Here is a 23,090-nt window from a genome sequence, read left to right as displayed (position 1 = left end):
GATTGTTTTATATATAATATTTAATGACAACAAAATATGTTGTTCTAAATGTAAGACTCAAAGTTTGTCCTAAATTTAATTGAATACACACGGTAAAAAAAAAGGATTTTTTTTATGTACGTGTGGTAAATTTTATTTCAATTGAGAAAAGATGGTGATGGCTCTTACATCGCGGGCATTTTCAATGAGACTGCTAACGTTGTATACGTCCACGGTCTTGAATGGAAGTGTCTAAATAGGGCCCGACTACGTTCCGGACAAGCTCTTGGAGGCGAAAATCCCGTAATGGATGGCCTTTTACGATCTTAAATTATTGCGTTTGTTGTGTTCCAACGGGATGTGTGTTCCCCTCTTTTTCTCGTCTTCTATCAGAATTTGCGAGGTTCCTTACAAGCGAATAGACGCGTATTTTTCTATTCTACACGAAAGTCTGATCAGAAAATGTTATCTCCCAAATAGAAAATAAAACGAATAGACTTCTGGGTTAGCTATAAATTTATATGTAGCTTGTTTTATTAAAAAAAAAGTTTTTAAGGAAATTCTTTAAAGAAGTTAATTAAATATCTTTCCAACTAATTATCATTCTTCGGTGTCTCGGTGACGTATTCAGAATTGGCGAGGAGCGGCTAATTAATTTTCTATGGATTGAACGTTAACGCACGGTCCAATTAATTCCACGGTATTCTATACGGGCTAAACGCGTCATTAAGTCTCCTCCGACTTGTTGCTGGCAATTACGCGAACTGGTATAAAATTATCGAACTGTCATCGGCGAATCGTCACGCTTAATCAAACTTCGTGCAGACCCTGCTTCTGTCGTTTTGTCCACACGGAATTGTGATTAACGATCGTTTACCACTCGTTAAAAAGGGGGCCGTGCCGCTTATGTAATGCGGCCGCGTAAGTTATGGAATAAATCCCTATATATCGTGTAGGTATGCGTAAAAAATGTTGTCGTCGTAGATAACGGCCTACATGTTAACGTATCCCTTTTCCTTTTTGTCTACTACTTACCAACATTCATCATGTCAACTAATAATGAAACGTTACAGATATAAATCATATATTCAAACCGCCAACAGAACTATTTATTTGAACATATAGCTGATTAACACCGATTTTTTTTACGTTAGGTTTTATTTCATTTGCGAATTTATTCCAAAATCCGATTTTATTAATGAAAGAATAACATTGCACATTACATACACGTCCATTGGTTATCGGATTTCGTAATTGGCAAATCGATATGGGACAAAAATATATGGTATTTGGAATTGTATCGCTAGTTTTTGTTTATATATTTTTCAACAACACTAACAATAGATGGGTTATAATCATAAGGATGAATGTGTTAAAGAAATATAAAAGTCTGTGAGAATCCATTCACGGTAACTGTTAAAACTGGATTTTATCCACGTGGACAATACGAACATCGCAGCCGTAAATACCGCTTTGATTGGACTGTTTCTCGTTAAAGATCCGAGAGAGGTTGTGCGGTTCTGAAATCTATGGCCATTGAAAAGAACGGGCCCATTCGCGTACCCGACCACTTTATCTCTTCACATCTATTGCAGGTGCGTTTTCTAACTGCGAACATAATTTAAGGCGCGGTCGTGAACAGAATTTTCTCGTTACAAGATTCTTAGGTGTCATTTCCTTTAATTTACAAAAACGAACAAACGTTTCCTTTTTTATACATTTTTATTTTAACGTCTTTTTAAGAAAACAAAATCTATAAAGTCAACAAACCATCAGAAAGGCAAATATATTTAATAGCATATACTCAATATTTTGTATTAAAATCTGCGCTAAAGTCAATTTCTTCAATCTCTTTTGTTACTAAGGCACGTTTCTGGCAAGGAATATTTAACACTCGGAACTTGAACTATTCTGAAACTCCCTAACACCACCCACCAATACATGAGAGTAATTTGCTCCATGTAATTTGTCAACGATATACTGGATCACTTTCCTGTATTAGAACACCTCTATGAGGATTATCCTTTATAATTTCCGGGTGCCAATCAAAATCTGCTTCACGCACTGCTAAAAACTAATACAAATATTATAAAATGTTACATTGTCACATTGTTTTAGCAACAGATATCGACTTAAGTCAACTAAAAATGAAAATACTCGAATTAAGTCGATTAAGATGCAAGCGAATAAGGGAATAAGACCATAACGATACAACACGGCTAACACGTACCATAAGGTCTGCAGTTAACCCTAGTCTCGCATAATACGATGACAAAAACAAGGAGTTAAGACTTCTGTATGTAGGCAAACGAAAGAATGTAACAAAGTATTGATAAAACAAAAAAGGAACAAATTGCAGAAACGTTCCTACGAAGACATTTAGAAAAAGATTCCAGAGAATGTCACAAAGAGAAGAGATCCATACTAGAAATAGTGAAATGAGGGAACTATAAGGTGAAAAGAACCAGCGAATGCGCTGTTAAAAACATTGCTCGTCGATGACAAAACGGAAGACCAAATGGGACTAAGGATGAAAATGAGGAATTAAGGTAATAATCGACCAGTTAAACCGGCGGAAGACTTTGCGGCAGGACACCGGCATTAACAAACTGTATGGCACTTACCTAGAACAAAGTGGATTGGCCAACTAAGTGCTAAACAAATATACATATATTATACCTAATTGAAGTCGCATTGTGCTCTGATATCCTGAGATATGACACAGCAGTTTATATAAAACATATTTGGTTCCTTTTCTTTGACAATAACAACCACTTCTTGTTTTTAACTTTGGACACAGAATGCGTTGTAATTAATACCGTCCTTGAATTTGTGTATAAAGACTCCAAAAAGTTCAAAATTTTGATGAACACACATACTACGAGTGATCGTTAGATCTAATTTTATTTAAGCACTCGAAACCATGTTTAAAAACACATTATTATAGCTTAATAACACTTTAATTAATTCATTTAAAGGTGTTTTTTAATAATAGAAATCATTTGAATAAGAAATATTTTATCTAAATTGACTTCGTTGGAGAGCAAATTATTTTAATGTAATTTAAACTTAATCACATTAACGTGTACTTTAAGTACTCGTTATTTCCTACTAGTTAATAAATTGTAAACACTCAACTACACAGAGAAAAAATTTTGCTTTCGTCAGAACTTACTGATATAGATAGCTAAAATCTATTGTTTGAAAATAAATATTCGTCAAATAATTAAGGCTAATCAGCGAGATCCATCATTTGATAATAACTATTTCTAATTTAGTGGTATACTATATTATTAAGAAAATCCCGCCAAACCTCAATCACATATGTTTTTATGTTTTGGTCTATTTTCATTACTAATTTTTTTAAATTCTCGATTGTATTAGAATTATCATTGACCGACGAAAAAAATTGCAAATCTCGTTATCAAACATGTTATCAGAACACTCAAAAGTGTTTATATCCAGCGAATATAAATTTTAACCAAACGTGGTGCATCTCACAACGTTTCAGTAGTTTGCTGATCTCACAACTTGTTCGAAACAAACAAAAAACTTTTTCATCATGTGCGAAGATAAACCACAAGTAAGTTCAAATTCATCATTAATTTAATGTAAAATTTCATTTTATTGGAATTTATTTTTTTTAATTTTTTTTAAATTATTTACGTTCTTAAAATTGTTTTTAATCAAAGATTATAATTTTTTTCATAATTAAATTTATAAAATATTGAAAATTAATTTTCACATATGATTACAAAGCTTAACAAAAGATACGTGAAGGTTATCTACTTCGAAAGATTTATCAATAATGAATGATAAAAATTATAATTTCTATTAGAACACAATCTTATCAGAAATGTTATGTAGTAAAACGTGGTTTTGTAAACAATTTTTTATATTTTGTGCGCAATATCACGTCTTTTTAAAATTTATTCTTTTGAGACTAAAAAATTTTTATTATTTCAGCGCATTCCAAAACATCCAGGTGCAAAGAGTGATATAATGAAATATGCTAAACAAGGAATAACATTACTGGCGGCACAATTGGCAAATGACGAAACCATCGAAGATTATTGGTTAATTACTGGACCGGAATCTGTGGATTATTTCGGTCATATCATTGCGGTAATAATAGATTCAAAGCAAAATAGATACGCACTATTTGTAGAAACGAAATTGCTTTCGATGAAATCGATGAGATTCATAACCAATCCAGAAACGCCACGTGATGCTCAAAAATCTGATGTTCCTCTTCACAAATACCTTCAAACTTATGAAAAAATCATGAGGATGGATCTTACTCCTCAATTAAAAACTCAATTGGCCGGAATACCAACTGAAAATTTTTATTTCTGCTTATTCACTATCATGCCAAGAAACATCGTTATTCAAACGAAAAACAAAGAAATGATGGATGTCAAATTGGAGTTGAAGAATATTAACGAAAATATATTGAATTGTTTTGGAGCTTATGCTCAATGTTGCCAAAACGCGGATACTCTTCCGGAAGGTTACGAAAAATTTTTAAAACAATTTTATATTTTCGCCGAACAACCTAGTACACAAAAGGTATATCAAGAATTTCAAGAACACATCGGTAAGTCTTCAGATGGTGCTATTGACAGATTATGTGATAGCATTGAATCGGTTATGAAAGAAGACAAATTTTGTTTACCTCTTACAAAACTCACGTTTTTCGAGAAGTGCTTAGAAATTCAACTATCTGATGTTATTCTATTTTAATTTTGTGGATTATTTCACGTTTATTTGACATGTGGTTTATTTTTAAAACTCCTCAAAGTACTTACATACTTTATATAGTTAAGATTTCAATTAGTTTTAAGTGTATCTTATTTATTTTTAATATTATGGTGTAACTTGGATAATTTTTTAATAAAATAATTATTTTCAAGTACTTTTTTATCTTTTTTTCCAAATTAATCTCTTGATATTTAGAAGAATTTTTATCTATTTTATGAGTCTCTAATAATCATTTTGAATGTTGGATGTTGGTACTCTAAAAAAAATATTAATTTTATTAATTTAATCAAAAAAGTCCAAAATAACATTCGAAATTTTTATTTAGAAGATACATAGTATATTAATTTGGGTTTGTATAACATAATTGGAAATGGGAACATTGATTATTTTAGCTAGATCACAATAATTTTACAATTTTATTCTAATTTTGTGAAGGTTGGGATATAGATAACTTTAATAAAAAATTTATTAAAGATCTTATCGATAAAAAGCATAGAATAATCTGTAAACAACGATAGTAGTCCTTAACGTTCCATGATAAACATTTTAAGGTATAAACTTTAATAATGTTTAATTTAACGAATCAATATTCGAACACGTTCTAGAATAGGCAACCGACAATACCGGTTAGTAAACAAAGTTGAAACTATAAAACTGAAAATAGAATGTAATAATAAAGTTTTAGAAAAACTAGCACCACTCTACAAAATACTATTTAATATTGCAAAGGGTGAAAACATCTCAATCAAACTTTACAAGATTTCATTCAAATTTGATACGCAGTTACACAAATATATTACACCCTATTTATTTTTTAATCACAATTACTATATGTATGACATATAATACAAAGACTTAAAAGAAATATAACTAATGTTGAAAACTATCCTACTGTCTTAACACTTTGAACGATATGTACTTATGGGACGGGTTCCCCTATTTGCGAAATTCAGATATACAAAACATTAATAACAGAGCACATAAGCAAGTATTGAAAGAAATATCAAAATTAGATTAATGTTATATCGATTTGCATTTGATACTCGAGCACCAATTTTTGGTCCTATTACTTCTGGAATATGTTTCAGGTGAATTGTATTCATTTCTGATTGAGGTTGCGTTAGAGTTGATTCTGTCGTTGTTACTGTGTTTTTGGAAACAAGTAAAATTTGTAAACGTGTCAATTGTGGATATGGTGTTGTTAAATTTACTTGAAATGATACATTTTGTCTATAATAACCGTCCGCTGAAACCTATTATATAATTGTAGAACTTGTATGATATTCAAAAGCAAATGACTCACCTCAATTTTGTAATTACCAGGTACTAAAATTTTCCAAAATTCTCCAGCAGCATTCGTTTTAAACAGCATTTCTCTCCCAATTACTTTGAATCGAGCTATTATCGGTTCATTGGTTTCAGAATCTCTAATCACCCCGAATACACCTTGATTTGCCTGAAGATAATATTCTACTAAAGCCTAAAATGTATTATTTAATATGAAAGTGTTTTAAGTCTATATCTATTTATTTATATATTTACCTTTTTATTATTTTCAAATGATTGTTGAATCTTCATTGTATTCTTCTTGTATTTACTCGAATCCTCAATCTTTATATTCAGTTCCATACAACCATGTTTAAAGTAATTGTAATCTTGCATCGTACCTAAAATTTAAGAATAAATTTGTAATCTCTGGTTTTTATCATTAAGTAATAATACTAACGTAGTGTTGGTCTAGTTTTAGCTCCATTTCTGATATTAATTTCTTGTTCGATATTTGAGTGATAATTTGTAGAATATACGTTAGCTAAATGTTTAAAAACATCGTTATCTGATGTTATCGACTCTTTTGATGTCTCTAAAATAAATAAATAAACTGATAGAAGTATTGGTCTACAATAAACAAAGACTTTATAAAATCGACTGCCCAATTTTTAGCTATAGCAAAAAACAGAAAAACAGAAAACTCCAATTCTACGAACGCCACGTTAACATTACCTTGGGTGTACTATAAGCTTAGAAGTGCCACCAACAACAGCCTGAGTGCAGAAAGCCAAACTAGAATAAATAAACAATGTTGTGATACTTCGATTACAATTGTTAAGGTAGTGACGAAGGAGTTGATTCTTCTGTATTTTGAAGTAGAGAAGAAGGCAGAAGCAAACAACTATGACGCTTTTATAATTAGTCGACGCCTCTGGTTATCATTATTATTACTTATGTGCAAACAGGCATGTACTGAAGCAATGAATATTAGTTGGCGTTCTCAATAGTACTAAGCAGCCACATTGAACCCGATATTGAAGAGTACAGAGTTGAATTAATACAAGCCCCATCATAAAGACTCTGATAATAATCATATGTGATCCTACACTATTAATGAATGAATAAATAAATAATAAACCTTTGAAATGATTTGATAACAGCAAATCTGAATTGGGGTCTCTGACTAAGATCTTTTAAGTTGATGGGAAGTCTTTAAATGCTATCAATTCCAATGTTCCAGAAAAGATTTTCAGAAGTCATTCTATTGTATTTATGCTTCAGAAATGCCTCGCAAAGTCGAGATCAATAAACGTGAACAGAGTTTTAGACTCAGTAGGAAGATTCACTGAACTTCAACATAACTGATCAAAAATGTGAAACAATTGGAACTCTTTAAATCTAGTTTTATGTAACAAAAATGTTAAACATTTATTAAAGAAATCTTACTTACGATGTAAATCTTTTGTGTTGTATGGATAAATTATTTCCATCGTATCAAAATTATTGTAAACATAATTTAAAGTTGCAGAAAGGACAAAATAATTATCGTTCATCCATTTCATAACTGCTTCGGACTCAAGTTGCGGTGTTCCATGTGGACCTTTATAAAGATCTGGAAACATTGTATCCAAATCATACCGAAACGGATTCCCGTGAGTGATAGGATAACCACTTGGGTTCATTCGTGATAAAATATGAATTCTTGTATTGTCCAAAAGATACTTGACAGATTTTTCAGTTTCATAGGAACTAATTAAGTACTAATTGATAAAATTAACAACTAATTTAAATTTTCGAAATGTATTTTAAAAAATCTTACATCTACGAAGTGAAGTAAAATTTCAGTTCCAATGTGTTCATCTCCAAAAACACCGCTGATCAATTTTACATTAGGAATTCCAGTCAAATTTTGAGCGGCTGTTATTTCAAGAACCCACATATCTTCACCTAATTCAAAATTAACAAAAATAATTTGTAGGAAACTCGAATTAAATCAAAATCACAAAGTTCTAGTGTAAACTTACTTTTTACGTCGTGTATACCTGTAGATTTTCCAATAGAATACATCTTCACATCAATTCCATTGCGAGTCATCGACGAAAAATTTTTTAAAACATTAGTTAAAGCTTTGTTATTATGAAATTCGAAGTCTAAAAGTTGTACAGATTTCAATCTTAGGACTATGATAAAAGATACACAAAATATGTTAAACAAACGCATTGTTAAAACTAAATACAAACTGAGAATAACTGAAAATAATCAGGCGCGCAGTAGGAATAATATCCCCTTCTACTTTTGTTACAAACGATGACGTGAGCTTTTTGATAAGCAACCGAATATAAAAGCAAATCTCTTCGCTAATGATTTTTTAAAGAGTTCCGTGCTTAACATTAGGATTGTGTAAGGATTTTTCCTTAAAAAATGATGTCAGCTATATGATAACTTTGCTATATTACGCATGGCAAAGAATCCGAGATGTTTACGAAGAGGTTGTAGTTGATATTTTATTATCTTACTTTATGGAATTGGTTAAAAGAAAAGAAAACGCAGATAAAGTAAACCATTTCCTTACAATGACATCATTCTCTCTTCCCACAATTTATTTATTTTAAATGAAAGATTAATCAAACCAAAAAATTGAAATTGACAACCTTAACAATTTTATAATGCTATCAAACCGATCGTTTAAATTCGATAATAATCATTTAAAACACTCTCTTAAACAAGATCTCAAACGTCTTGATGATTTGAATCACTCGACTTCCCTGAATCAACCAGCCATGAGTTGGTTACATCCAAACCAACCTATAGTGTATAATCCAGAAAATATTTACAATTTAAAAATGGAATCTGATGAAGATTATATGGATTGTTTAGAATTAATTATTGATCGGTGAATCTTTTAATGTTTTGAATTTATTTGAATTAAAATTTTAGGATTTATTCCATTTTAGGTTCTTGCTTATATCTTTTAGATGATACATCTAGTAAAAATATTCATAAAAGTGTTGTTAAACCAGAGAAAATGACGCTAAGTTTAATAGTAACGAACGTGTATGAACAAATTAAAAATTTAATTAATTTTAAGGTAAGTGATAAAAAGAATGCAAAGTATCAGAAAGAAATTAATTAATTTAGAACAATAGCAAACTTGATGAAACCACAAAATTAATTGCACCTAATCCTAAAGAGTTATCGAATAAATCAGATAAAGAAACCCAAATCAACACCAACATTGTTCAATGTTCCTCATGTTCCATCTCATTAAAATGTATTAAATTAATCGCAGATCAATTATCAAAACTTGGAGAAAACAGATCTGTGTCCATAGCAAAGTAAATATCAAATCCGTTTATCGTTAAGAAGTTTCTAAAATGTTATATTGATTTAAGAGATAAAATGAAAAGCCTAATATTTACGTCTACTCAAGAGGAATCCGTTGATTTGTTAACTAATGCCATAAACAAAGACGTTCGAGATTTGACTTACAGAAATTCAGAACTAGAGGCGAATTTAGGTGGTCTAAAAAATCAACTGGAAAATTTAGATTTAGCTCTTCAGGAATCTTTAAATAAAATTAGAGAATTGGAAGAAAATATAAACAAGTTGGAAGAATTTAAATTAAAAGGTATAATAATGAGGTGAATTGACTTATTATTTTTGATTTATTTTATTTGTCAAATTTTCACATGAACAACATTTATTAAATTTTAAGTTCATAAAAAATAAGATTGATACAGTACTCCAAGAGATATAACACACCATATCGAGGTAATATTTTTTTATATCAAAACAAAGAACATTATAACACTTAACCAACCATGCGGTTAAACCATTTTTTTTTCTTTGTATCATTGTTTTGATAAGAGTCGAAAAACCCCAACTTTATCTATATAGTATAATCGACAACAATAAAACCACATGCTTGTATTTTCAGAACAACAACAACACTTAATTTTAAATAATATTATCAACAAATTGCTAAAAAATAAAAAACGCGCACAAGACGAAATGGAATGGCACAAAGTCGAATATAAACAGCTTGAATCAGTAGTAGAAAGTCAAACTGCTAACATTAAGGAATTACAGGAAGAACTCGAAAACTTTAGAATGAACAACAAACGTTTATTGTCTCAGGAGGAGCTCTTAAAATCAGAGAAAGCTCTTTGGAAAGCACGGTTTGCTCGCGCAGAAGAGACAAACGATAATATTACTACACAGAACAAAGAACTTAGAATCAACGTACAACGAATCGCGGATTCCATCGATTCCATTGAAAATACCTGCAAAGGTATCGAAGAAAATGTCTCGGAAAGTTGGGTTTTAGTAGAAGACAACATGAATAGTTTTCAAAGTTTTTTTAATTGTGTTGAGGTAATATTTGTTTAAATTTTTCATTTAAATAAGCTTAATCGTTCAAATGCAGGATGTGGTTAACTCCAGTACGATATTAGAAGAAAACTTAAATAATTCTATGCAAATAGTTAACAGTAAAAATATATCGGGAGATATGGAAGGTAATCACGTTTTATTTCAGATTCCTGTTAGTTTTTATAAACTCTTTTTGTACTTTTATTCTAGTTAAAGGCGATCCTTTTTTGGATATGATGAAACAGATTAAGGACAACAACGAAAATATCGAAAAGATGCAACGACAAAATGAAGTTCTGTTAAAAATTGTAAAAAAATTTGAGGAACATTCAAAAACTAGTAATTAATAAAATTAATTAGTGTTTAATTCTAATTTTATTTTATTTTGCACCGGTTTCCGCACTGAAATTTGTTTATGTGTAAGGTTAAATCGACAAAAAAATCGTATTGAAAAATTGAGCCTTTTAAAAAGTGTTTTTAAACGATCAATACCTTTTAGAGGCCATAAATAAACCATTTATTTAACGAATACTTTAAGAACATTTCCCTATAAAATAAGCTGTGTTGCTTTATTTCGTTAGAAAATCAAATAATACCCAAGAAAAATGTTTAAATTGTACCTAAAAGCTTGTAGTGTTATTGGTTTAACGCCTACTTTTAATTCCATAAACAAAAAATTATCAAGATATATCCCACAAAAAGTGCTAGTATCCGCTGGGATTTTGCTAATAATTACTGATTTTGGGTATAATTTATATGTTAAATCGATTTTGGTTTATCCCAAATTGTATTTCACCATAATATTAACAGATATTTTACACCTTTTTCTTTTAACCGTGGTAATCGTTCACGCTACTCTAAACATATATTTTTTTAAATTTAATGATTACGAAAACCTGGTGATAAAATTATATGAAATCGATTCGTTAGTAAAAGATTTTCATAACAAAGAAGATAAAATTCATTTTTACATCGATCTCTTTCTTCAGCTATTCATGGCAGCTTTAGGAGCCACCTTTCATTTAATGTACTGGTCAGCAATTTTCGGCGAATCGATTATAAAATTTTACTTGCTTCAACACATTTTGGACATTTACTACGGATTTTTAGTAAGATTATTAGAAAAAATTGCCAGAACAGCAAGAAATAATTTTCGTTTGGTAAATGATATATTAAAAAATAGTCGAGAAGAAGCACTAAAAGAAGAAAATTTACGAAATTTTGTTAATTCAATAAAGATTTACGAAGGAACCGATGAATTAGTGTCATTATTTAATAATTTATTCGGATTGACGTTATTTAGCATTTCCATGTTTTGCATGATGGACATTTTACATTCAATCAATTTTATTTTACTTACTCGTGGAGACAAAACTATTGGAGTTAGCAATAATGACGATGTTCTAGTTCATTATTATTGCGCAAAAGCCATAGCAACATCATTTGTAAGTAAATTATTTATTTAATCCATTGAGGTCTTATATATAATTATATATAAGACCTCAATGATTTAATCATATACAGTTTTTGATATGGTACGGTACATTACTTTTGAAACACTCTGTATATAAAACTTTTTTTTAAATTTCAGTTAGCAATTACGATGTTATCGGGAATTGGTAACAATATAACAAAGGAGTCTAAAAAAGTAGCCGGTTGGTCTTACTTATTAATCCACACTTTACAAGATAATTCACAAGAAATAAAGCAACTCAAAAACGACCTTATTATTATGGCACAAAAATCAGGAACTCAACCAGCTACTATTTCAGCTGGAGGATTTTTTAATATGGAATATTCAGCTTTGTTTACGTTTATTTTAAATTGTACTTCTTATATTATAATACTTGTACAATTTGTAAAATAGATAATAAAAAAATAAATATTTTTTTAAAATTTCAATAACTCGATAATAGATGTCGCCGTTGACATTAAAAATCATTTTTAGTGTTAGCGGATGACGTTTGAGGTTAGATTACACGTCCGAAACGTGCGGTAGTGCAAAAGCCGGATAAAAATTATTAAATCGAAGATTCGGATGGTTTCTATTGAAAATGGGCGATCCGCAGGTAGCTTAAAAACTATAGAGAACATTTACAACTCCATTTTTATATTTCACTTTCCGTAGATCTCCTCAATATTGAAGGATGTTTACTTCAAGATGCAAGAAACCAGTCTGAAGGGGCGCAAAGAATCTGTCGATTATATTATTGAAAATTCTCCAAATGGTAACTAATCTAAAAACTTTTTTAAACTTATTTTATGTAATGAGTTTAAATTATTCATTTGGGATTTTTATAGATTTGGATGAAAACAGTGTCAAGGAAATATGTAAAGTACTTTACATGGTGATTCCGTTATATGAAGGTAGTTATTCCCAACATTTGATTAAAAAATTGCTACATTTCATTGCAAATAAACAAATCAAACCAACTATCAAGTTTATGTTACCCGTTTATTTAAACATAACAAATCAGTATAAAAGTTTAATAGCAACGTAAGTTATTGATTTGAAAGCAATAGTTTTCCTTTATAGGTAAATGTTTTATTTTAGAACAAGCACCTCCAAAAACTGCTTGTATCTTTTGAGATCTACTTGTATATTGTATGAATATGCATCTAAAAGTGATAGAGAACTTTTACAAATGGTTTTACCAAAATTGGTTGAAATACAATCAATTTTATATACCAGCATTGCTTCAATTGGAACTAATAAAAGAACCTCGAAAGCTATTGTAGCTGTAAGTATACCTATATGTAAAAATTCAAACATTTTTAAAATTTTCATTACATTGTGCAATATTTATTATGAAAAAGATAAAATATTTATAGATTGTTTGTGTTGTTGTATTTTTTTTGGGTATACTTTATATTATCTTTTGATAAAATGATAAAAATAACAAAATATTCAATAATATTTTAGTTGAAACATTCTTGGCAAGCCATTCCAGATTCAGGAAAACTATACTTAGACATTCTTAAGTCAATGGAACAATCTCCAAATGTTATTATTTTATCTTCTGCAGTTTGCCAATATTTATCCTCAAATAATGAACTAGAACAAATTAAACCATACAAGGTATTTATCTCTACAGCCAAAACAAAAACTGCTTTGAATAAATATTTGGAATAAAATATAAAAAAAATCTTTTGAAAGTCTCTTTATTAGATATTTGTGGAGATGGACAACTTTAATAAACTTGAAAGTTTTAGGTTTAAGCTATTCCAATTTTTCAATTCTAAAAAAATGTAATTTTTATATAAGTCTATGTTTATATAGAGAGTTTATATAGTTGGATGTATAGTCTATACCACCAGAAGGGAGAGTGACTCATCGCGTGAAAACGTACGAAATAGCACATTCATTCAACTTATCGGCGTAATATCTGTACCGTATGCAGAAAATAATAACGGAAATCGATGAATCATTCGCGTTTCTCGTGATATCACCTATATTTATTATCGCATAGTTTTCAAAAACACAAAATTAATTAATTCAAGCAGTTTTTCACTTGGCAATTAACCTTTTCCAAGAAGAAACGAAATTCTAATTACATTCACATTTTTAGCCATCCCTTATTGACACCTTCATAAAATCTTTTGTAACTTGCAAAAAGAAACCTCAAAAAACCTATGTTCAAGCTTGTTATCCATTCTTAAAAACGATGACTTACGATGAATTTTCAAAATCTTTACTGCCAGCTTTACAAAAAGCTCTTCTCAGAAGTCCTGAAGTTATCGTGGAATGTGTAGGTCTAGTTTTAGGTGGCTTAACAATCGATATTAGTGATTGTGCTTTTGATATTGGAAAAAGTTTAAGCGGTAAGAAGTTAAATTTTGATTTAAACCTTAATTCTTTATGATATTACTTTTAGTTAATTTACATTCTACCGATGATTTAACCAGGGATGATGCAGTTTTTGCTTGCAAAATGATGGCGGAAAAAATCAAAAGCGTTTCCGTACTTGATAAGATTGTTACTCACATTTGTGGGGTTTTTAATGGATCTGATGGGAAATTAACGGTTATTACACACAAAATAAGCGTTTTATTAGGTGTTGGAAATCTTAGTTATCACGACATTAACGGTTCAAATTCAATTCAATTAACAACAAACGTCATCAATCAATTTGTAAAGATATTTGAGACTGAAGTTAACGAAAAGGTTCTTTGCTGCGCTTTAGATGTTTTAGGATTATGGTGTGCTAATTATTGTGGCGATAATCCAAAAAAACTTATTGATTCTATTAAGGTATAAAAATACGTTTTAATTAGATTAATATATAAAATTTTATATTATTTCAGTCTGGTATGGACAATAAGAATTCTACTCCAACTTTAAGGATATCATACATTAAATTTATGACCGTGCTATTTAAAGGCAATAAGATTTCGCATTCTTTACCATTAATTCCAACTTTACTAAAAAGTATCGATAGAGCTGTTGCTCAACCAGCCCAAGCGCCGATTGTAACTGAAGGATTATTTGCTGCTTGTTTTATTCTGAAAGTAACAGCTACAGAAACACCTAAAGACAATTTACACAACTTTTGGAATACTGTTTGTGATTTAGAAAAGCAATTATTTCTTTCAGAAAAATATCTGTCTTTGGCAACTGAAGAAGGTAAATAATTTTGGATTTGATTAATGAAATGTACACATTTTTATTCATCAACTTCTCTTTGCAGCTTTTGAATGTATTTTTGAATTATCTGCAAAATTACTCCTTGACTATCAAGAAAAAATTAAAGGCGATCCTGAAGTGTTATACAAAGCAATGCTTTTCTGTCTAACATCTGGATCTTACGAAAATTCTCGTCAAAAATGTTTGAATATTGCCAGGAAGGAATTATCTAAATTGGGAGGAGTTGCACTTATTCGGAATTTACTCCAACAATTCACTAAATTTGCGAACAATAAAATCCAAGTGAAAAACGAGAAAGATTTCGACCAAATTATTCCATCTAGTATGTTTATTACTTGCATCACTACACTATGTTCGCAAGTTCCTACAACATCAGAAGACGTTAACTTGATTGCTGTCGATGCTTTGTTGCCTTGTCATCATCCAGTAATTATGGTTTCAATGAAAAATTTATGGGAAACCATTCTTAAACATTTAAAAGTGTGCCCAAAAAATTTGATTGCACAACATTCAGGGCAGATTAAAAAACTTTTCATTTATGAATATGAAGATTCTCAAGTAAATATTCTATACATGAAGTACATAGACTCAATTTAAACATTTATTTTTATTTTTCATTAGGTTTATGAAAATGCTTTAACAAAAATAACATCTATTAATGCAAATGTGATTTTTGACGATATCGTTATGTATTCTATCAGTCATTTATCCAATCAAAAAATTTTGGAAATTACTAAAGATGATTATTTCATTTATCTTACGCCTGAAGGAGATCTTTATGATAAAAGCGTTTTACCTGGGTGAGTTTTATTGCTATTTTATTATGTGATCAAAATGATTAATTTGAAAATGTTAGGGATGAATATAATAACGCAATGAATATGAAACGCGAAAGTAAAGCGTATAGTTACAAAGAACAACTTGAAGAGATGCAACTTCGACGAGAATTAGAAGACAAAAAGAAAAAGGAAGGGAAAGTTAAGGAACCTCAGTATACACCTAAACAATTAGAAGCGATCAAAAATCAAAAAGCTAAAGAACAGGCTATTCGAGAAAAATTAACTGAGGTATTATTCATCATATAGGTATCCCAAAATTATGGAGATAATGGCAAAATCAATCCCAAGTATCTATATAATAATTCTGATTTACCTATATTTTAACTTTAAAGTTATCTTTATTCTTTGGGACTACAACCTGTGGTGGGTTTTTGCCTCTGAGTTTAGCCTCTTTCATCTGCCTCTGTCCTCATGCCTCACATCCCAACCCCATCTTCTTCAGGTCCTACCATGTATCATCTTTCTAGGTCTTCCTACATCGCCAAAGACTTTTTTTGATTCTTCTTTCATCCATATACTCCTACAATCTTCATCATACCATTCCACATTTCTGTCACTCGTTCTGGTATTCGTTTGCTACTTTTGTAATCACATCCCATTCTTCTTCAATCCTTTCCTAGAAGTCTCTATCTCGACTTCAGCACAGTCTCCAGTTGTTGCTGGAAGGACTCTCTAACTTTCACTCACTCTGCATCCTCTTTGGGTCCTATTTTATTCTTCACACTCCCAATTATGTATCTAAAAGTTGACAACAGCGAATGTGGTTGCTGTCACAATTTGCTCTTCTGCGTAAATTGATACCTATGATTGAGGAAGCGTATCGAATATTTATCAACAGCTTTAAAGTTAAAACTCTTAAAAAAATATGCTTGCTATTTATACTTTATAATTTTTAATATTTATTTTTTTTAGTTAAACACGACACTTTTAAAAGTCGTTTCAATGCTTCAAGCTTCGTTCTTGGGAAATCCACAATATTGTTCATTTCATTTACGGTCTCTTTTGCCGTTCATTTTGTCCAGTATGCAATCACCGCTAGCAGCCCCGCACCTTACGAAGTTGTACCTAAATTTGAGAAAGGCTGTTTTTAGCGAACGACTTAATTTGACTGGGGAAAAAGTCGCAAATTTGACGTTACGTCTTGAAAAGCCTAGTTGTGATTTAGATCCCGCTTGGCAAGAATTTCCGTTAGAAGAAGCAATGAACAATTTGGTTGAATACATTCATTTTAAAACTGTTAAATCAAAACTTGGATTACCGGTTGCTCCGTTAACAACTCCAGCTCTTGCGTATTCTTTCAGTTTATTGCGAAATATAATTATTGCGGTGTTTCGGAAAAATGAAACGACAACTCATATGTGTTTGGAAATATTTTCTGAGCATGTTAAAATCGATAATGACGATGAACTTTATAGTCCAGTTCATTTACCTCGAAAACAAATGTTCGAGTTATTAATAGACCTTATTGGTAAAACACAAGCTCGATTACAATCCCAAGCGGAAGTGACACTTTTAGACATCGCAAACGCATCTTCAACTAATGCGACGATGGATGAAATTGTCGTTCTTTTGGAATCGTTAAAAAGTCAAGTGCAAGTCGTTAGAGATGCTGGTTTAAGAGGACTTTTAGCGATGAAATCTTCCTTCCCAACCGCAGCTGTAACTGAAGAGGATATGTTGAGAATCAGTAAACAAGTTTGGATCACCAAGTTTGATGTTATCGAAGAAAATAGGGAATTGGCCGAAAAGCTTTGGCAAGAAGCCTATTTAGATTTTCCGCCATGTTTTTGCACACAATTAATAAAAGATTTGGAGTATCCAGTTGAATGCATTCAAATTGCTATTTCTGAAGCACTTGCTGCTTTACTTAGTGAAGATCGAGAGCAATTAAAGTGTATTCTTACTGATTTGATTAAACTGTATAAGGATAGGTTAAATGTAAGTCGTTTGAATAGATTTTGTATAAGATGTTCTTTAATGTTATTGAAATATATGGAGAGATTCAAAAATATTTTCATTAAATTTGTTTTGTATTGTTTTAAATACTCTACATTAAGTAACATCTGTAAAATAATTATAATTAAAAATTATACATTTTTATTAATTTATAAACAGCTTATTGCCCCAAAATTGGATGAGTTTGGAAGAGAAATCGAAAAACCTATCGACGTTTGGCATCCGCGTAGAGGTGTAGCCCTAGCCTTGGGCCGAATAGCTCCACTGTTAGATTACGATGTCATTGGGGAGTTAATAGAATTTTTCGTATCCACCTCTTTAGGGGACCGGCAAGAAAAAGTTCGAAAAGAAATGTTAGCTGCTGCTTTAAAAATTGTTGATTTACACGGAAAAGTAATTAATCCAACCTCTCATTTTCAAAATTTTTCATTTCATTATTTTTTTTAGGACACAGTAAGCACTTTACTTCCAGTTTTTGAGAACTTCCTAGATAAATCTTCAAAACAAGCTCATTTCGATGCCGTAAAACAAGCAGTGGTTGTTTTAATGGGATCTTTGGCAAGACATTTAGATAAAGATGACGCTCGAATTAAACCGATCGTTATGAGGTTAATCCAAGCTTTATCGACACCATCACAACAAGTACAAGAATCCGTTGCGAATTGTCTTCCCTTCTTAGTTCCATCAATTAAAGATGAAGCTCCCGGTCTTGTGAATAAATTGCTTCATCAATTAATTAAAAGCGATAAATACGGCGAAAGAAAAGGGGCTGCTTATGGTTTAGCTGGTTTAGTAAAAGGAATGGGTATTCTTGCTTTAAAACAACTCGATATTATGACGAAATTAACTGATGCTATACAAGATAAGAAAAATTATAAACATCGTGAAGGTACATAGTTCTGAATCATAAAATATATTTTATTTTTTTTAATGTACTTTCAGGGGCATTATTTGCATTTGAAATGTTGTTTCAAATGTTGGGGAAATTATTTGAGCCGTACATTGTTCATGTACTTCCTCATTTATTGCAATGTTTTGGTGATTCTAGTCAATACGTTCGTAATGCAACTGATGATATGGCTAAAGTTGTTATGAGTAAACTCTCAGGACACGGTGTCAAATTGGTTTTACCAGCTTTATTAGGAGCTTTAGAAGAAGATTCATGGCGAACAAAAACCGGTTCTATTGAACTTCTCGGCGCGATGGCTTATTGTGCTCCAAAACAATTATCATCCTGCCTTCCTAGTATCGTTCCAAAATTAATCGAGGTTCTTAGTGATTCCCATACAAAAGTTCAAGAAGCTGGCACCGAAGCTTTGCGCGTTATCGGCTCTGTTATTAGAAACCCAGAAATTCAAGCGATCGTTCCGGTTTTACTTCAAGCAGTGCAAGATCCATCAAATAAAACCTCAAATTGTTTACAAGTTCTTTTAGATACTCAATTCGTACATTTTATCGATGCACCATCTTTAGCTTTAATCATGCCAGTTGTACAAAGAGCTTTTATGGATCGATCTACAGAAACAAGAAAAATGGCAGCACAGATTATTGGAAATATGTACTCTTTAACTGATCAAAAAGATTTAGCACCATATCTTCCTACAATTATACCTGGACTTAAAACATCATTACTCGATCCAGTCCCAGAAGTAAGAAGCGTTAGTGCACGAGCGCTTGGTGCGATGGTTCGTGGAATGGGAGAATCCAGCTTTGAAGATCTCCTGCCTTGGTTAATGCAAACTTTAACATCAGAAAGTAGTTCTGTTGATCGTTCCGGAGCTGCTCAAGGTTTATCAGAAGTCGTTGGAGGTCTTGGAGTTGAAAAACTCCATAAATTAATGCCCGAAATCATTGCTACAGCTGAACGCACCGATATAGCCCCTCATGTCAAAGATGGTTACATCATGATGTTTATTTACATGCCGGTAGTATTTACCACGGAATTCACTCCATACATTGGACAAATTATTAATCCAATTCTAAAAGCATTAGCTGACGAAAACGAATACGTTCGAGATACAGCCTTAAAAGCCGGACAACGCATCGTTAATCTCTATGCAGATTCAGCAATTTTGTTATTACTTCCAGAGTTAGAAAGAGGATTATTTGATGATAATTGGAGGATTCGCTACAGCTCTGTACAATTATTAGGAGATCTTTTGTATAGAATATCTGGCGTTACTGGAAAAATGAGTACTGAAACTGCTAGTGAAGATGATAATTTTGGAACTGAACAATCTCATTTGGCAATTATTCAAGCTTTAGGCGCCGAACGTCGAAATAGAGTTCTTGCAGGGCTTTATATGGGGCGTTCTGATGTCGCTTTAATGGTACGCCAAGCTGCTCTTCATGTTTGGAAGGTTGTTGTTACAAATACACCAAGAACATTAAGGGAAATTTTACCAACTTTATTCAGTTTGTTATTGGGTTGTTTAGCTAGTGATAGTTATGATAAACGACAGGTGAGATGATTAAAAAAAAAAATTAATTTCCATCAGACTGGTGAAAGTGCAAATATTAAATGTGCCTATATTATTTTAGGTTGCTGCAAGAACTTTGGGTGATTTAGTTCGAAAATTAGGTGAAAGAGTACTTCCAGAAATCATCCCGATTTTAGAACACGGATTAAAATCGGACCAACCCGATCAAAGACAAGGCGTTTGTATTGGTTTATCTGAAATAATGACTTCAACGTCTAAAGAAATGGTGTTAACGTTTGTTAATTCTTTGGTGCCAACTGTTCGAAAAGCACTTTGCGATCCTTTACCGGAAGTTCGTCAAGCTGCCGCGAAAACTTTTGATAGTTTGCATTCCACAGTTGGTTCACGAGCTTTAGATGATATTTTACCACCAATGCTTAATCAATTAAATAATTCTGATGACGCTCAGCTTGTTGAATGGACTTTAGATGGGTTACGTCAAGTTATGGCAATTAAATCTAGGGTTGTATTACCGTATTTGGTCCCTCAATTAACAGCACCTCCACCAAATACAAAAGCCCTTTCCATTTTATCTTCAGTGGCTGGTGAAGCTTTGAATAAATATCTTCCAAGAATTTTACCAGCATTGCAAACAGCTTTAGCAGACGCTATTGGGACTCCAGAAGAAACTCAAGTAAATAAACAATTTTTAATAACATTCAAATTTTTGTAAACATATTTTTGTTTAGCAACTTGAATACTGCCAAGCTGTGGTTTTGTCTGTTATGGACGAAACTGGAATCAGAACAGTAATTGATACATTACTTGAGAGTAGCCGAACTACCAACGTAAAACAACGTAAAGGAGCCGTTACACTTTTATGCGCATTTTGTGCTAATTCGAAAGCTCAATACACCACTCATGTACCGCAATTACTTCGAGGAATTGTTCATTTGTGTACTGATAGTGATAAAGAAATTTTAAGGACAGCTTGGGAAGCTTTAAATGCAGTTACAAAAGTAAATCAAAAAATCACCGCCTTGCTTATTATAATCTAATATATCTTTTGTTAGTCATTAGATTCAAAACAACTTTCCACTTATGTACCTGATGTGCGTCAAGCAGTAAGATACGCAATTTCCGATATGAAAGGAACTTCCGATACTTTACCAGGTTTTTGTCTACCAAAAGGAATTTTACCAATCCTACCGATTTTCCGCGAAGCAATTTTAAATGGAGATGGAGACGAAAAAGAAGCCGCTGCTCAAGGTTTGGGTGAAGTTATTAAAGTAACTAACGCTCAAGCGCTTCAACCATGTGTTGTTGCCATAACTGGACCTTTAATTAGGATATTAGGGGATAGGTTTAGTGCAAATGTTAAGATTGCTGTTTTGGAAACGTTGGCCCTCTTATTAGCTAAGGTAATAAATAATGTTTTTATTTCATCCATATAAATATTAAATTTAAAGGTTGGTGCAATGCTTAAACAATTTATACCCCAACTTCAAACAACGTTCCTAAAAGCGTTAAACGACCAAAACCGTACTGTTCGATTAAAAGCAGCTGGAGCTTTGAGTCATTTAATATCGATTCATCAAAAACCAGAAACGTTATTTTTGGAATTACACGGAACGGTTAAAAGCTGCGAAGAATCGGCTATAAGAGAAACAACGTTACATGCTTTAAGAGGAATTGTTGCTCCTGCTGGAGATAAAATATCCGATTCCTTAAGAAAACAAATTCACAGTACTTTAATTGGATTACTTAGTTATCAAGAAGATACCACTCGCTTAATAGCAGCTGGTTGTCTTGGTGCTTTATGTAAATGGTTACCTCCAGAACAATTAAATGCCACAATTACAGAACATATTTTAAGTGAGTAAAAATAATTCTCCAATTACGAATTGTGTCCATCATAAGTTTGTATGTTTTAAAATGTTGTGAATTCTTTTTGTAGCTGATTCATCTTGCGATTGGATGTTAAAACATGGAAGGGCTGCAGCTTTATCAGTATCTCTGAAAGAATGTCCAGAAGTTATGTGGGTAGAACAATACCAACCCAAGATAGAAAAAACAATTTTATCACAATTAACATCAGATACAATGGTTGTTACTCAAACAGCGATAAGATCATGCGGTTATCTTCTACAGTATTTGATGATGAATGATTTAACACTTCCAATTAATGTACTTGGACCGTTTGTAAAGCAAATGAATAACAATAGTAACGATGTAAAACAGTTATTTGCAAAAGTCTGTATTCATTTGGCAAAAATTGTACCCGCCAATAAAATGACGCCCGAATTTCTGAAGTTATTACTTCCAATGCTGGTCAATGGAACGAAAGAAAAGAACAGCTATGTGAAAGCGAATTCGGAGATCGCGTTGATTGCCGTTTTACGATTAAAAGAAGGTGATGAAATGAATCAAAAATGTTTAAGTATTTTGGATATTGGAGCAAGGGAATCACTTCAGGATGTAATCAGCAAGGTGTTGAAGAAAATTATGCTTCAACCGGAGGGCAAAGAAGATGAACTAGACGACACCTTACTGACTTGATCAAATGGGTGTTTATCGTACGATTTAAGTCTGATAGATGTTGTTCGTTCGATTTTTATTTTCAACTTCTTTAACTTTATTATGACTACTAGCTCTTTAATAACGTTAGGATTATTATTGTACATTTTGTATCTTTACCATCAGAATACAAACTGTTTATTTAACACACAACCCTTGAAATTTTGTTACAGTGCTCCCGTGCGTTATACATATAAAATAAAATTTAGTATTGAAATAGTTCTTTTCTTCTTGTCGTTATTAAAAATATACGCAGCGCCATCTTTTGTTGCC

The 23,090-nt window shown here is 31.6% G+C and overlaps 4 protein-coding genes across 4 annotated transcripts; 3 read left to right on the top strand and 1 right to left on the bottom strand.

Moving 5' to 3' along the window:
• The first annotated feature begins 3,454 nt into the window (after nt 1-3,454).
• Nucleotides 3,455-4,894, top strand: LOC111426019 (uncharacterized). Its single transcript, XM_023060356.2, has 2 exons — nt 3,455-3,562; nt 3,946-4,894. The coding sequence occupies exons 1-2, from the start codon at nt 3,542-3,544 to the stop codon at nt 4,720-4,722; spliced, it is 798 nt and encodes a 265-aa protein (XP_022916124.2). The 5' UTR covers nt 3,455-3,541; the 3' UTR covers nt 4,723-4,894.
• A 148-nt stretch (nt 4,895-5,042) lies between these two features.
• On the bottom strand, nt 5,043-8,273 carry LOC111425958 (carboxypeptidase M-like). The gene is made up of 7 exons (XM_023060249.2): nt 8,034-8,273; nt 7,829-7,956; nt 7,460-7,769; nt 6,467-6,601; nt 6,283-6,407; nt 6,044-6,220; nt 5,043-5,993 (listed from the first exon to the last, which is right to left on the bottom strand). The coding sequence occupies exons 1-7, from the start codon at nt 8,227-8,229 to the stop codon at nt 5,706-5,708; spliced, it is 1,359 nt and encodes a 452-aa protein (XP_022916017.1). The 5' UTR covers nt 8,230-8,273; the 3' UTR covers nt 5,043-5,705.
• Nucleotides 8,274-8,376: 103 nt separating this feature from the next.
• On the top strand, nt 8,377-10,747 carry LOC111425887 (uncharacterized). Its single transcript, XM_023060181.2, has 7 exons — nt 8,377-8,902; nt 8,947-9,097; nt 9,148-9,344; nt 9,402-9,637; nt 9,947-10,383; nt 10,436-10,526; nt 10,591-10,747. Exons 1-7 carry the CDS (start codon nt 8,676-8,678, stop codon nt 10,725-10,727), a joined length of 1,476 nt encoding a protein of 491 aa, XP_022915949.2. The 5' UTR covers nt 8,377-8,675; the 3' UTR covers nt 10,728-10,747.
• Nucleotides 10,748-12,335: 1,588 nt separating this feature from the next.
• LOC111426020 (lethal (3) 80Fj) lies at nt 12,336-23,034 on the top strand. Its single transcript, XM_023060357.2, has 20 exons — nt 12,336-12,449; nt 12,509-12,608; nt 12,682-12,877; nt 12,935-13,121; nt 13,304-13,459; nt 13,950-14,202; nt 14,256-14,632; nt 14,686-15,004; nt 15,069-15,583; nt 15,647-15,825; nt 15,882-16,092; nt 16,777-17,802; nt 17,980-18,213; nt 18,268-18,709; nt 18,763-20,282; nt 20,362-20,934; nt 20,990-21,259; nt 21,314-21,661; nt 21,710-22,115; nt 22,198-23,034. The coding sequence occupies exons 1-20, from the start codon at nt 12,435-12,437 to the stop codon at nt 22,797-22,799; spliced, it is 7,929 nt and encodes a 2,642-aa protein (XP_022916125.2). The 5' UTR covers nt 12,336-12,434; the 3' UTR covers nt 22,800-23,034.
• Nucleotides 23,035-23,090: the final 56 nt, after the last annotated feature.

The sequence above is a fragment of the Onthophagus taurus genome, chromosome 2 (genome assembly GCF_036711975.1).
Source record: "Onthophagus taurus isolate NC chromosome 2, IU_Otau_3.0, whole genome shotgun sequence".
Classification (NCBI taxonomy): Eukaryota; Metazoa; Arthropoda; class Insecta; order Coleoptera; family Scarabaeidae; genus Onthophagus; species Onthophagus taurus.
Note: the sequence above shows the minus strand (reverse complement) of the source record. Positions and strands in the feature narration are given on the sequence as shown.